Source organism: Sphaerodactylus townsendi, linkage group LG03, assembly GCF_021028975.2.
Source record: "Sphaerodactylus townsendi isolate TG3544 linkage group LG03, MPM_Stown_v2.3, whole genome shotgun sequence".
Lineage (NCBI taxonomy): Eukaryota > Metazoa > Chordata > Lepidosauria > Squamata > Sphaerodactylidae > Sphaerodactylus > Sphaerodactylus townsendi.
The window spans coordinates 8,436,972-8,450,815 of record NC_059427.1 but is presented as its reverse complement, the minus strand read 5'-3'; the positions used below and the strand labels follow the sequence as shown (position 1 = coordinate 8,450,815).

The following is a 13,844-nucleotide window of genomic DNA, read 5'->3' as shown; positions in this document are numbered from 1 at the left end:
TTTTATAAAGGAAGATTTTCCACCCACCCTGTCTGTATTGCCTTCCTCCCCACTGGAGACATGAACTGGTTTACATTGCTCTCCATTCCTCCGTTTTATCCTTACAACATCCCTGGGAGGTATGTCAGCATGAGTGTGTGACCAAAGTCAGCTGACAACTTTTATTGTCGGAGTGGGGATTCAAACCTTGATTTCCTTGAACCAGCTTGACATTCTAATCAATAGTCCCCACACTGGCTCTGATAAATCAGGAAAGTGGTTATCCTTCCCCCAATCCCATTTTTCAACCAATTCCACCCTTGCTGTCTGTGCTTCTAGCCTGCCCTTTCTTGACATTTTATAAGTAAACCTTCACTCTATTGCAAAAGGCAGAGGGATACTATTTAGCTTATTTCACCCAAGCTAGCCCAATTTTCTTCATTTCTGACACGGCAAATCCCATCATCACCTTGAAGAGGGTGGGCTGTTTTGAGGGTCCTAGCTTAGTTTTATAGGAGTTATGCCTGCTGCAGATAATCATAGCTTCCAATGCAACAAGAAACAAACAAACAGGGAATGAGTGGGTGATTCTGGGAATTGTGTGGGTTGGGATGTTCCATTTACTTTCATATTTGACACTGCAATTCTCATGATCATCTTGAACCCAGTAGCCAATTCTGAGGCTCTTGGTTTATTTTCTGATGAATTATGCCTGCTACAAATGCAGTTGCATAGACAAAAGGCTTTCATTTATATAGATGATATCTGATTTTTTTTCACAATTTTTCTAATTGTTGGGATCCTGGTCCTCTTGCACTGTTTGTTGGATGCCTCTTGCTCCTTTGACTTGTCCTATGGAATCTGCCTTGAGTCCCAGTAAGATGGTGGGGGGGGGGGGGCCTACAAATAAAAAAATAAATAAGCATGCACTGAGAGAAGTCAATCCTACATGTGGAGCACTTTCACAGTTCCTCTCATATGAGTTCTTTGATAGTTAAGGACAGCCAAGATGTTCTTTTCCACACATGTAACGTTTACATGCCTTTTCTCCAGAATGAACTTGGTGCTTCACAAGGTTCAATTAGGCAGAAAACTGTGGATCCTTTGATGCTGCTGAAGTCTTAGGTCCCATCTTACATTATTCCAGACTATGAACATTTATTGTGGTCTTTCCCCCTGTGGATTCTCTAGTGCCATTGAAGGTGGGATGGGGAACTGAAGCTCTTTCAGCACTCAGGTTTTTCCTCCATGTGGACTCTTTGATGCTTTCTCAAAGATGATATCCAATTAAATTTCTTTCCACACTCAGAGCACTGGAAAAGTTTCTCCCCTGTGTGAGTTGTCTGATGCGCAGTGAGGCTTATGCAGTGGCTGAAACTTTTCCCACACTCTAAACATTTATAAGGTTTCTCCCCCGTGTGGATCCTTTGATGCTGTTGAAGATGAAATGGGGAACAGAATTTTTTCTCACACTCTAAGCACTCATAAGGTTTCTCTCCTGTATGGATATTTTGATGTTGTTGCAGGTGTGTTATGCGACTAAAACTACTTCCACACTCTGAGCATGTGTAAGGTCTCTCCCCTGTGTGCGCTCTTTGATGCACTGTGAGGCTTAAGCAGTGACGGAAGGCCTTCCCACATTCTGCACATTGATACGGTTTCTCTCCAGTGTGGATCTTTTCATGCCGTTGAAGGAGAGAACTGAAACTGAATTTCTGTCCACACTCGGAGCACTCATAAGGTTTTTCTCCAGTGTGGATTCTTTGATGCTGTCGCAGGGTTGATGTCCGGGTAAACTTCTTCCCACACTCTGAGCACTCATATGGTTTCTCCCCTGTGTGAAGTGTCTGATGCTGCTGAAGGTGTGATGCCCAACGAAACCTCTTTCCACACTCTGGGCATTCATAAGGTCTCTCTACTGCACCTGCTCTTTCTTGTGCAGTTAAGCTTACATGGTCACTGAAACTCTTTTCAACTTCTGAGCACTGAGATGGTTTCCCTCCTGTGGGGATCATCTGATGCTCTTCATAATGTGATAGCCCACTATAGCTGTTTTCACATGCTGGAATTTTGGGAGGGTTGTCCCCATTGTGAATTCTTTGATGCCAAGTAAGAGCTATCCTCCAACTGAAGCTCTCTCCGCACAGTGAACAATTATATGGTTTATCTGTTGAACAGATTTGTTGACGTGCAACAAGATTGACGTTCTGACTAATGCTCTTCCCAAACTCCACAGTTTCCTTTTGATTTTCCCCTTTGTGGATTTTCAGGTGAGCTGTGAGACCTTTGGTCCTTCCATTCTGTGTTGCCTTTTCTTCTTGGATTGGGATTTCCTGGAATTCCCCTCCTTGACAAGAAATGAGATTCTCATTCCACTCAGTTGTGCAATTCCCATCATGCTTCTTTGGTCCAAAGTTTATTTTCAAATCTTCATTCTTAACTTCGTCCAATGATAAAGCCTGGAGTTCCATATCATTTTCATTTTCCTGTACATCACCTGCTTGAACAAAGGCAGAGAGATCCAGTTACCATCCCTGCAAAAAGCCAAGGTTCAGATTGGTCCCTCTTAACTGTTCTGTGTGTATTTTGTGTCCTTTGGCAGAACCTGTTTCCTGCCTCAAGTATGTGGGTTCTTACACCTTTTTACCCACCAGGCCAAGTTCTACATTTGTTCTCTCCAGGTGGATTTCTATTTTCTTAACACGCCAACAGCCCCTGCTGTCCTTGGGATCTATGGCCTTCTCTCCTGCCCTAGACCCAAGGAATTCTGGGACGGGCAGTTCTTGAGCAGGAAATTGTCACAGAGAAAAGCCCAACCTCTCTGCCCCTCAACTGCACAATCACATTCTGTCTGCTTTAAAGCTGGGATCATAGATGACTGTGATTATGTGAGAAAACACGCCAACTGTTCTGAAATGTCTGCACTGCATACAAGATAATTTCCCATTGTTCTTTAAGATGCCAGTTTTGATCAAGAGCCTGACATTTTCTATAAGAGCCCCAATGAGGCACAATGATCTTCCCCAGAAAAGTACAAAGTTTCTCATGGTTGGTTTTGTGCAGTTTTAAATAGTTGCTTTATACCATTTTGTCTTATACAGTATTGTCTTTAGGATTTTGGGGAACATCATGCAAATGATTTTATTAAAAGGAAAGTTGAGGACCTGCAAAAATTGCTGGAGAAAAAAATCCTGTTCCTTCGCACTGGCCCCCACCATCTCTCTCTCTCCCTTCAGGCCTCCTTCCTACATTTCCCCTCTACCAGCAAGGACAACCAGCATGAAATAGTGGTTAATAGTGGCAGAAACTAATTTGGAGAACTGGGTTTGATTCAGTTCTCTCAGAACTCTCACAGTCCCACCTACCTCACTGGGTAATTCTGTTCACAGCCAACAAGAAAGTGACAGTAAGCCATTCCTGATACATGTTACAACAGGAGAACACACCAACCTGTTCTTTTTCTCCCATCCTCATCTGTTTCACAAGAGAGCCCTGAGGACTCCTCCCGCAAAAGCCAACAGAGCTCTGGAAAGGCCACTGTTCTCTGCTCTTACCTTTTACTGACAGAAAGGAATACCTGAAATCTTGAAACACCACTGATATCATTTGTTTCTTAAAACTACAGGCACAGCTTTTACTATCCTATAAATGACCCTCACTCCCACCTCCTGAGAGGGTGTGTGTGTGTTGCATTTGTGTATTTTGGTGCTGTCTGGGGCGCGCTTTGTACAGGAAGAAGAGTTTGGATTTATACCCCATCTTTCTCCCCCATAAGGAGTCTCAAACCAGCTTTCAATCTTCTTTCCCTTTGCTCCCCACAATAGATAAGAGGGGTTGACAGAGCTCTGAGATAACTGTGGCTAGCCCATGGTCCCCCAGCAGGCTTCATGTGTAGGAGCAGGGAAACAAATCCAGTTCACTAGATAAGAGTCCACCACTCATGTGGAGGAGTGGGGAATCAAACGCAGTTCTCCAGATTAGTTCACCATTCTTAACCACTACACCACACTGGCTCCATGCTGTTGAAAAATCTGACTTGTCTGTTCATGGCTCGAGTCTCTGGTTGTAGGAATCCAGAGACTTGACTACATATTGAAAATGAGGAAGTGTACAAATGTTGTAAATAAAAACAAAATCAGGATCTCACTGTTCAAAATGTTGCTTGTTTTGATCTAACCGTGCCTCTTACTCACAGTGGCAAATATCACAAGGTTTGAAAACTCCTTAGAACGGGGTGGCCAACTTATGGCGCTCCAGATGTTCATGGACTACATTGTATTTGCAACTGATGGGAATTGTAGTCCATGAACATCTGGAGTGCCATAGGTTGACCACCCCTGCCTTAGAAGGTACTGATCATAGAGACAGGGAAACATTAACATTCTGAAGCATGATCTCCCCCTCGTAATGGTAAAGGCGTTGCAACTTGGCCAATCAGTCCCCCTGGATGCTTGGGCCTCCGAGTAAAATGTATCCCTCCTTAGTGCCTGAGTTAAAAAACAAACAAACACCAGGGAGGCACATTTGGTAGGAGAGAGAATTTGTAGAACTTCTATTCTTGGCTATTGACCATTGTATCTTCATGGATGCTCCATCATATTCAAAAGCAGAATGACATCAAACGCCAGATACAGTGTGTGGGGAAGTGGGTTAAAAAAAACAAGCCGGAAGGACTATTACCTTCTAGCCTGGTTCAAGGGATTTGAATGTATCTTGCTGGCCAGCTCAGGAAAGAGGATGTGGGTCTGGCTAGGCCTGAGGTCTCATCCAGCAGGGCTCTTGTGAACTCTGGGAGGGTTCTTGCATTTAATTCTCCATTCCAGGCATTTCTCCCAGAATACCCAACATTCTGGTGAATCTAAGGACAAAGCGGCCCCCAGAAAGGAGGGAAAGAACCGTTGCTGAACTTAGCCCCAGAAAGGAGCTTCTGAACATCTTGGATTTCAGGTCCCAGAAGGCCTCTATCCCTCCTTACCTATCAGGTTTGCCTGTCCATCCGGCTCTTCCTTGATATCCCCTGAAAGCTGCCTCTGCTCACTCTCAGACAAAGCCCAGCCTGCCTTGGAGACACTTCCAGCTGCCTCCTCCAAAGGCACCTGCAAAGAAAGAGAGGGGCCCTTTTAGGGCAGATCTGGAAGAAGAGGAGTAGATACAGACTGAAGGATTCTACTCCCCACCCTTGGAGGGAGAAATCAGAATATACAGGATTTTGGGACCCAGAATTGTAAAACAGAAAACATGTAATCAGCCTAATGCAGAAGCAGGTGACTCACATGGAGGAGATATTTGACAGATCAGGTAAACTAGGGTTGTCAATTCCAAACTAGGAAATTCCTGAAGTTTTGGGGTTGGAGCCTGGGAAAAACAGAGGGAGGGCATCAACAGGAATAATGCCATAGAATCCAATCTCCAATGCTGCCATTTTCTCCAGGTAGAACAGATCTCTGTAGTCTAGAGATCATTTGGAATTCCAGGAGATCTCCAGGTCCTATCTGCCGTCTGGAAGTTCTAAGACCAGGTCATAAGGGCTGTGATCTAATTGTCTGTTGTTATGGAAGTTTTTACCCACTGTTATATATCACTGTTCAGCTGATAATGGATATCCAATCTTCCAAAGTTCTACAAATTTTAAATATTAGCCAAATGCAACACAATTTGAGGATGTGCTGTTGTAGGGACAGGTGGGGTCTATCCAAGCCAAAGTGTCTACGAACACCTTGACTGAGAGATAAACTCAACATCATACGAGTTGCATAATGCAGAAAACTCAACATTATATGAGTGGCATGATAGAGCCAAACAAATTGGACAATCAACCCACAGTGTTCCTCTTCATAGTTCTCAGTTCCAGCTCCTCCCAAAGACCACTGCAGAAGGGCCTCACCTGTTTCTCCTGCTTGAAGAGGAACTCCTCGGCCAGGGCCACTGCATGAGAACAGTTCTCGGGGCCTCTCTCCCTCACCTGGCTCTGGATATCAGGGGGCAGAATGCTCAGCAGCTGCTCCAGGATCAAGAGTTCCAGAATCTGCTCCTTGCTGTGATTCTCCACTCTCAACCACCCACGACACATTTCCCGCAATCGGCTGTAAGCCCCTCGCGGCCCCTCAGTCTCTTGGTAGCAGAAACGCCTGAACTGTTGGCGCTGCTTCTCCTGGCTCAGGGCGTCCCCTCGCAAGATGGCTGTCTTCACCTTCCCATAATCCTCTTTGTCTTTGGCACTGAGATTGTTAAAGGCCTTTGCAGCTTCTCCGCTGAGGGCCGGCAGGAGTCGGATCACCCAGTCATCTCTGGGCCACCAACAGGCTTCGGCCACTTGCTCAAAGGAGGCCAGAAAGGCCTTGGCATCTTCCCAGGGTGAAGATTTTTTAGGCCATAGTGGAATTGTCCAATGTGAAGTAGGGGACTCTATGGTCCTAAGGAACTCCTGCCACTGGGTTTCCCATTGCTGAAGTGAACCCTTCTCTTTAACTGATTCCTCTTTAACTTGTTCCCCTGGTATCCTTTGGAGGAAAACCCCAATACTGCCAGCTTGGAGGACGTGAGGGGGTTGTACTACCCCCACTGGTGATCCCCCTACTGTGGTACCTTGGTCCTCCATTTTCATATCAGCTGATTGGTCGGTGATTTTTTCCAACAGAAAATGGTGGGAATGAATGACACCCTTCTCAGCTAGGCCTCTCCCTGGAAGAGAGATATATGAGAAAGAGAAAATGGAAAAAAAGAAAGAGTTGTTTTTATACCCTGCTTTTCTCTACCTTTAAGGAGTCTCAAAGTGACTTCAATCACTTTCCCTTTCTGTTCTCACAACAGCCACCCTGTGAGGTGGGTCGGGCTGAGAGTGTTCTGAGAGAACTGTGACTAGCCCAAGGTTACCCAGCAGGCTTCATGTAGAGAAGCTCGGAATCTAATCCAGTTCTCCTGATTAAAGTTCGCCATTCTTAACCACTTGGCTCTCAAGTGTGGTTGAATCCTCTATTTTTGTTTGTAGTGATCATATATCTAAGCTAAAGGCTTTTCTTCACACACCATAGTTGCACGGTATTAAATGATTCACAAAGTTACTTGGATAAAATATTAGGGATTCTGTAATTCTGTGTACAGCTTGTTGAAACTAGGATACTACTGGGCAATTTTTTGAATCATTTAACATGTTATGTTGACACTTATGCTTTGCTTCAGTTCTGTTTTTACTTAGAATCAGAGTTGGAAGCGATCCCAAGGACCATCCAGTCCAACCACCTGCCATGCAGGAAAACACAATTAAAGCATTCCTAACAGATGGCCATCCAGCCTCTGTTTAAAAACCTCCAAAGAAGGAAACTCCACCACCCTCTGAGGATGCGTATCCCACTGCTGAAATGCCTTTCTGTCAGGAAGTTCTTCCTAATGTTTATGTAGAATGTCTTTTCCCATAGTTTGAGTCCATTACTCCTTGTCCTAGCCTCCAGAGCAACAGAAAACAAGCTTCATCTTCTGCATTAAATATTTAAATATGGCTATTATGTTACCCATTAGACTTGTTATCATTTGGGTTGCCCTCTTCTGGACATGCTCCAGATTGTCAATATCCTTCTTGAACTTTGATACCCAGAATGCACTCAGTATTCCAGTTGAGGTTTGACCAATGCAGAATAGAATGGTACTATTACTTCCCTTGTTCAGGACACAATATTCCTATTGATGCAGGCCAGAATCACATTGGCTTTCTTAGATGCCACATCACACTGTTGACTCATGTGATCTACTAAGACTCTCAGAACCCTTTCACACGTACTGTTGTCAAGCCAGGTGTCACCCATCTTGTATCTGTACATTTCCTTTTTTCTGTGTACAGTGTAGTACAGTTACTTCTGGTGGTTCTACAACCCAAAGCCTATTGCATTGTTCCCTGAATGTCCCAACCTGCCAATCATACTGACTCAATCGGTGTAATCGATCTTGAGTCCAAGTGAGTTTAGTCTTGAGCTTACCAATTCCTGTCTACTCAACTACCTGCAGCCTTCTGGAGTCTCTCCCAATGAGGTCAAGTTGGCTGGTTTAGGAAGGGCAGAACTAAGGGGCCCCTGGGCTCGGCCAATGAGCTAATGCCTCTCACCCACCACAGAAATTCCTTCCTGCCCATCTACAGGCCGTATACCACCCATATCTTGTGCCTCTCACCCAGTCTGTGTTGTATCAAAAGGAATCCAAAACAACTCCTAAAATGACCATGTTATTTTCTTCTGTAGTTTGCATTTTTCTTTACTTTCAGACCTCAGCAGTAAGGACTTGGTCACCCACATCCACCAATCAGACAGTTTTCTCTTCTGCTTGACAGAATCTGAGCTCTCAGTTAAAGGATTATCCCCTCCCCCCACAACTGTCATGAGTTCTTTCTTTATAACCTTTTATTAACCACTGTAGGCAAACCTATTTTGAATGGTGTTCTAAAAGACAAAAATTTAATGGGTAGTTCTTTGAAGCCCAGGGAACTCTACCCTCTAACCCCAGGAGTGAAAGGTCTGGTTGTAGATCCTCAGCAGGGCTGGTAAAGCTGCCTGTTCACTGCCAGAGGGAGGAGCAAAAAGATTTTTGCTGTGGGATGTAGACCATGATGAGAATCCTATGCTACCCATGTTTTCCCCAAAATAAGACAGGGTCTTATATTAATTTTTGCCCCAAAAGATGCATTAGGGCTTATTTTCAGGGGATGTCTTATTTTTTTCCATGATTTTGCGTTCCCCCACATGACCAGATCAGCTGCCCCCGGGAATTTGTAACTAGGGCTTATTTTTGGAGTAAGGCTTATATTTCAAACATCCTCCAAAAATCCTGCAAAATCATGCCAAGGCTTATTTTCAAGGTAGGTCTTATTTTCAGGGAAACAGGGTATGTAACAGACCCGTCCACCCCCTCTGATCTTTTCACACTTTTGCTATGGTTGAAAATCTTTTTCTGCTGCAGGAGAATTCCATATACCACAGTGAGCAAACAGAGCAGGTAGGAAAACTCGTTTCAAAAAATACATTAGGTGGAGTTCCTGTTACTTTTGGGATTCTAAATGGAGACCCACAGGGACCCTCCCCTCCCTCCGTCACAGATGGGGCGGGGCTCAGTCTCCGTGGGGCCAGCTCTCTCCCCACCGCCACCAAGCTCTTCCCAGGCATCCAAGACTCTGTCCTGATGCTCAAACGCCTTTAAAAGCGAGGGTTGCCCAGGAACAAGGAGAAACTCCAACCTGGATTGTGTGCTTTTGAAAGTAGAATGGATCTGCAAGGATCAGAATCTGCTCAGCATTTGGGGAGGGGACGACGACCTGATCCCTCCCTGCTCCTTGCTGCAGATCCAGACCTGGCATAGCAACCAGCCTGACCCGCTTCTCCCCGGCCCTACTCTGCAGGGGGACCCAGAGAGACCCCTTACCCGCCCCCGCCGCCTTGCAGTGTTGCCCAACCTGGGGGAGCTTCTCCCCTCTCCCCACCCAAACGCTCTTTACCCTTCTATAGGCACCCTCCAAATTTGTAGCAAGCAAAGCCGGATCTCAACAGGAGGAAGTTGGACGGCTTAAATATTCCTCACTTCCTTTTGTGTCCTCTCTAGGAACCACATCGCTGTCTGCTTCTTTTTAACCCTTTGCTCGCTCTTGTCGAAAGAAAAGGGGGAAGACTCTAATGACTTTGTCTTCGAATGAAGGAAAATATTAAACGTGCCTTTTAAGACCCTTCCTGGCCAAGAAAATCAGCTCTCAAATCCCCAAAATCAGAAGTGTGGCAAGGCATTTTGTTCATGCTCAGAGGCATCATCAGCCAATGGAAAATTAGGTGGAAAAGTAGCCAGGGAACATTCACTCAGCACTTACAAAAGACTGTAAGCTTTCCAGAAAATAATTTCCTTCGTGGTAGAGGGAGAGACTTGTGGCTTGTGATAGTTTCATGTCACTTACATGTGAGATTTAGATGTATTTTAGAAGACAAGTTTTAAAGTATTTATTATGATTTCGTATTGTCTTAACTGAGGTTGTAAATCGCCCAGAGCCTTCTACGGAAAGATGAAAAATCTAACCCATCCATCCATCCTAGGACACAAATGTGGAAGCATTATTGTGAGCAACCCCAAAATGGTAGTCAAGATCTTACCTGAACAACATTCATTAACATTTTGAAACTGCCAAACTGATGCAATATTGGATTGGCAATAATATCCGTTCACTATTGTTTTATGAAACAAATCTTTTAAAATGGAAAAATTTGCAACAGAAAAATAAAGCGCTGGAATTTTTCCCCATCCCTCAACTCTGTTCTCAACTTTCTTCAAACATGGAGACCAGAGGACAGTTTATACCCATGGAAGGGTGTGAATCTACTCAGCATTGCTTTGTGATTCTTCTAGTTCTGGGGTAAACCATACACCACACCATCAAAGAGTACACCCTTGCTTTCTTCCAGGCACAAATCATTATCTAGTATGATGTTGGATGAATACAGCATTTCAGAGCAGATGGGAGCAGGTAGATACAGGCAAGAGATTTTTCAAAGATGATTAGTATTTTGGAAGGATGCTCGCTGTCTGTCTAACTTCTGCAGCATCCCAAGAATTGATGATATTATTGGGATATTTCAACACAAAAGTGTTTACCAGTTTTTGAAAAATGGCTCCACACAAAAAAGGGGACACCTCTAAAAACGTCCTTCTTTATAGTACTAATTTTTTGAGTTCTTGACACCCACTGCTGCCACCAGAAATTTAATTCCAAACCCCTTTTTAATTTCTCCTAAAGTATTGTGTCCATGAGTTTTGAAGGTCTATGTAGCCCTGAGGAAAAAGCTCTCATAAGTTATTAATGTAGCACTCCAGTTTAATTTGAACACATTAAAATTTTATTTATACTTTTTCTTTAGCTTAACGGTTACAAGAAGTAATGTATCTTATTTCTACAATAAGTAAAACAATTTGAGGCAATAAGTTCTGTCTGAGGTGACTTTCACCACATAAATCTACTCTTTCACTCTAAATCCCTGTGACCGTATTAGGATTTGATTCCATTTCTGGTCTCCCAATGTCTTCTAAGTATATTCAGCCTATTTCTTTGGGCAGCTTTGTACTATATAAGGATTCTAGTCGGAAATCTGCTTTTTAGGCTATTAGCATCATACTATTCTCTGCCTTTCAGTCCCGTTTCACTCTTCAGTTTACTGATTCTCCCTCCCACTAAACAAAAACCCTTATCTGGCTCTTCCAACTGTCAATCAGTCACCTCATTCTCTCACCCCCCCCCCTTTTATCCCTCCCTTTCTTCTACAACTTACCTCTCATTTAAAGACACACATACTACATTTTAAATCATTACAGTCACCCAGCAGTTTTGATGTGAGTGGGGAATTGAGCCCGATTCTCCAGATTAGCGTCTATCCCTCTCAGCCACTACTACACACTCTAAGGCTATCTTGGATCTTTCTTTATATAAGTTGGGGGCTATGATCTTTTTTGTGCTAAGACTTGAGTGCTTTTAATTTCTCTAAGGAACTTTATTTCTTTTTCTGCCTCTTCAGATCTGCAACCACACTTATAGATTTATAATGGCAAAGTTTCTGATCACAGCAAGATCTTCCCAAGAGTTTATAAAATTTCATCCTTTTGTGAAAAACTCTTGTCACAGACTGAGCAGTTACATGGTTTCTCCTCCTGTAACTTCTCTGATGTTGTTCAAGGCAGAATCTGCAAGTGAAGCTCTTTCTGCCTTCTGAGCATTCAAAAGATTTTTCCTCATGTGGGTTTTTAGATGCTGTTGAAGAGTACTACTCCGGCTGAATCTCTTTCCACATTCTGAGCATTCAAAAGTTTTCTCTCCTGTGTGGGTCCTTTGATGCCGTTGAAGACTGACACTCTGGCTGAATCTCTTTCCACACTCCAAGCATTCAAAAGGTTTCTCCCCTGTGTGGGTTCTTAGATGCTTTTGAAGATTGGAACTCAAGCTGAATTTCTTTCCACACTCTGAGCACTCAAATGGTTTCTCCCCGGTGTGGATTCTCTGATGCTGGTGAAGATTGGAACTCCAGTTGAATCTCTTGCCACACTCTGAGCACTCAAAAGGTTTCTGTCCTTTGTGGATTCTTTGATGCTGTTGAAGAGTGCAGCTCCAACTCAATTTCTTTCCACACTCAGCACATTCAAAAGTTTTCTCCTTTTTGTGTGTTACTATATGACGCTGCAGATACCCACTCTGAGCAAACCTCTTTCCACACTCTGAGCACTCAAAGGGCTTCTCGCTTGTGTGAATTCTTTGATGCACAAGGAGCTCTGATATGTACTTGAAATACTTTTCACACAGAAAGCACTTATGAGCAAAGAAACTCTTTCCACTCTCTGAGCAGATAAATAACTGCCCTTCTGAATGAACTTCCTGGTGCTGAATAAGGTTTGTTTTCTCTGAGAACTTCCTGCCACAGTCTGAGCAGCTATACACTTTCTCTGATATATGGATTCTTTGGTGTCTAATGAGCTCTTCTCCACAATGGAAGCTCTTTCCACACTGCAGGCATTTATGGACCTGGTTTCCAGGGTGCTCCCCCAAATGTATATTATACTGAGTTTGATCTGAAAAGTTCAGTCCACACTCCAACCAGTTGCTTGTTTCCTCTGTCTTGGGAATTACTTCGGGGAAATCCCTGCCTTGGCAAGGAATTATTTCATCCTTCATCTTTGCTATGTGGTTTTCTTCCTGCCTCTCAGGACTATCTTGATCACTAAAGTGACATTCAGATTCCTGTTTCACGTCCTTTTCCAATGTGAACATCTCGAATTCCCCAATTGTCTCCTCGACATCTCCTGCTGAAATAGAGGGATTTAAGCATCACCCAAACCAGAAACCAAACCCCTAGTTAGGCACTCCTGACCAAACAGTGTGTATCCGACCTCAGCCCCCAAAAGAGCTTCTGAGCCTCCAGATCCAAGGTCCCAAAAGGCCTTCCCACTTTACCCTGCAGGCTATATAATTCTACCAAAACAGAGTTGCTAAGAAGACCAGCAGAAATCCTACATGCTGTTCCTTGCTCATCACATACCCATGAAGGATACTTACTCTCAGCCAACTCACTCGAGAAAGTAATACTCTCTTGAGACCCTCTTGAGAAACTCTCCAGCCCTTCTTCAGAAGCAAGGCCTTTATCTGTCTTCAGTGTAGTTTCTCTTACAGGCCTGGATGTCGTTTCTCTTACAGGCCTGGATGCTTTAGGAGATAGAGGGGGAGAGAGTGAGTGGGAGTTTCTTTGTCTCCACCTCAGGCCACGACACCCACCCTCGCTCTCATGCTGACCACAAACTGGACACACTTACCCCTGGGTCAGGCACATGAAGGATACTTACTCTCAGCCAGCTCACTTGGAAAGGAAGTACTCTCTTGAGACCCTCTTGAGAAACTCTCCAGCCCTTCTTCAGAAGCAAGGCCTTTATCAGTCTCCAGTATAGTTTCTCTTACAGGCCTGGATGCTTTGGGAGACAAAGGGGGGGGGGAGAGAGTGAGAGAATTTCTTTGTCTCCACTTCAAGCCGCAACACCCACCCTGGCTCTCATGTTGGCCGCAAACTGGACACACCTACCCCTGAGCCAGACACATGAAGGATACTTACTCCTGCCAACTTCCGCCCAATTAGTTTGACATCAGTCATTGGGAAACACCCCTGCCCCCCCACAACCCCCCTCCCCCACACCCCCCCCCCCCCCCCCCCCCCCCCCCCCCACCCCCCCCCCCCCCCCACACCCCCCCCCCCCCCCCCCCCCCCCCCCCCCCCCCCCCCCCCCCCCCACCCCCCCCCCCCCCCCCCCCCCCCCCCCCCCCCCCCCCCCCCCCCCACCCCCCCCCCCCCCCAAAAAAACCCCCCCCCCCCCCC

General features: G+C 44.8%; 2 protein-coding genes across 4 annotated transcripts; both read right to left on the bottom strand.

The window, feature by feature from the left end:
* Positions 1-632: 632 nt before the first annotated feature.
* Positions 633-9,513, bottom strand: LOC125428631 (zinc finger protein 436-like). 3 transcript variants are annotated; one of them, XM_048489075.1, is made up of 4 exons: positions 9,455-9,513; positions 5,864-6,660; positions 4,955-5,075; positions 633-2,479 (listed from the first exon to the last, which is right to left on the bottom strand). In XM_048489075.1, exons 2-4 carry the CDS (start codon positions 6,581-6,583, stop codon positions 1,206-1,208), a joined length of 2,115 nt encoding a protein of 704 aa, XP_048345032.1. In that variant the 5' UTR covers positions 6,584-6,660; positions 9,455-9,513; the 3' UTR covers positions 633-1,205. The 3 variants fall into 3 exon arrangements, with proteins under 3 accessions (XP_048345032.1, XP_048345035.1, XP_048345033.1); XM_048489078.1 differs by having other exon boundaries at positions 633-2,476; XM_048489076.1 differs by lacking the exon at positions 9,455-9,513 and adding an exon at positions 9,197-9,323.
* Positions 9,514-10,812: 1,299 nt separating this feature from the next.
* On the bottom strand, positions 10,813-13,438 carry LOC125428794 (zinc finger protein 239-like). The gene is made up of 3 exons (XM_048489455.1): positions 13,321-13,438; positions 13,037-13,183; positions 10,813-12,786 (listed from the first exon to the last, which is right to left on the bottom strand). The coding sequence occupies exon 3, from the start codon at positions 12,749-12,751 to the stop codon at positions 11,624-11,626; it is 1,128 nt and encodes a 375-aa protein (XP_048345412.1). The 5' UTR covers positions 12,752-12,786; positions 13,037-13,183; positions 13,321-13,438; the 3' UTR covers positions 10,813-11,623.
* Between the last annotated feature and the right edge of the window lie 406 nt (positions 13,439-13,844).

Excerpts from the sequence above, each read along its gene's own strand:
- LOC125428794 (XM_048489455.1), bottom strand. The coding sequence starts at position 12,751 with ATGTTCACATTGGAAAAGGACGTGAAACAGGAATCTGAATGTCACTTT.
- LOC125428631 (XM_048489075.1), bottom strand. The coding sequence starts at position 6,583 with ATGAAAATGGAGGACCAAGGTACCACAGTAGGGGGATCACCAGTGGGG. Across the intron at positions 5,076-5,863 it reads TCTTCAAGCAGGAGAAACAG|GTGCCTTTGGAGGAGGCAGC; the intron begins GTGAGGCCCTTC and ends CTTTCTTTGCAG. Across the intron at positions 2,480-4,954 it reads TGGACAGGCAAACCTGATAG|CAGGTGATGTACAGGAAAAT; the intron begins GTAAGGAGGGAT and ends CCTTTGTTCAAG.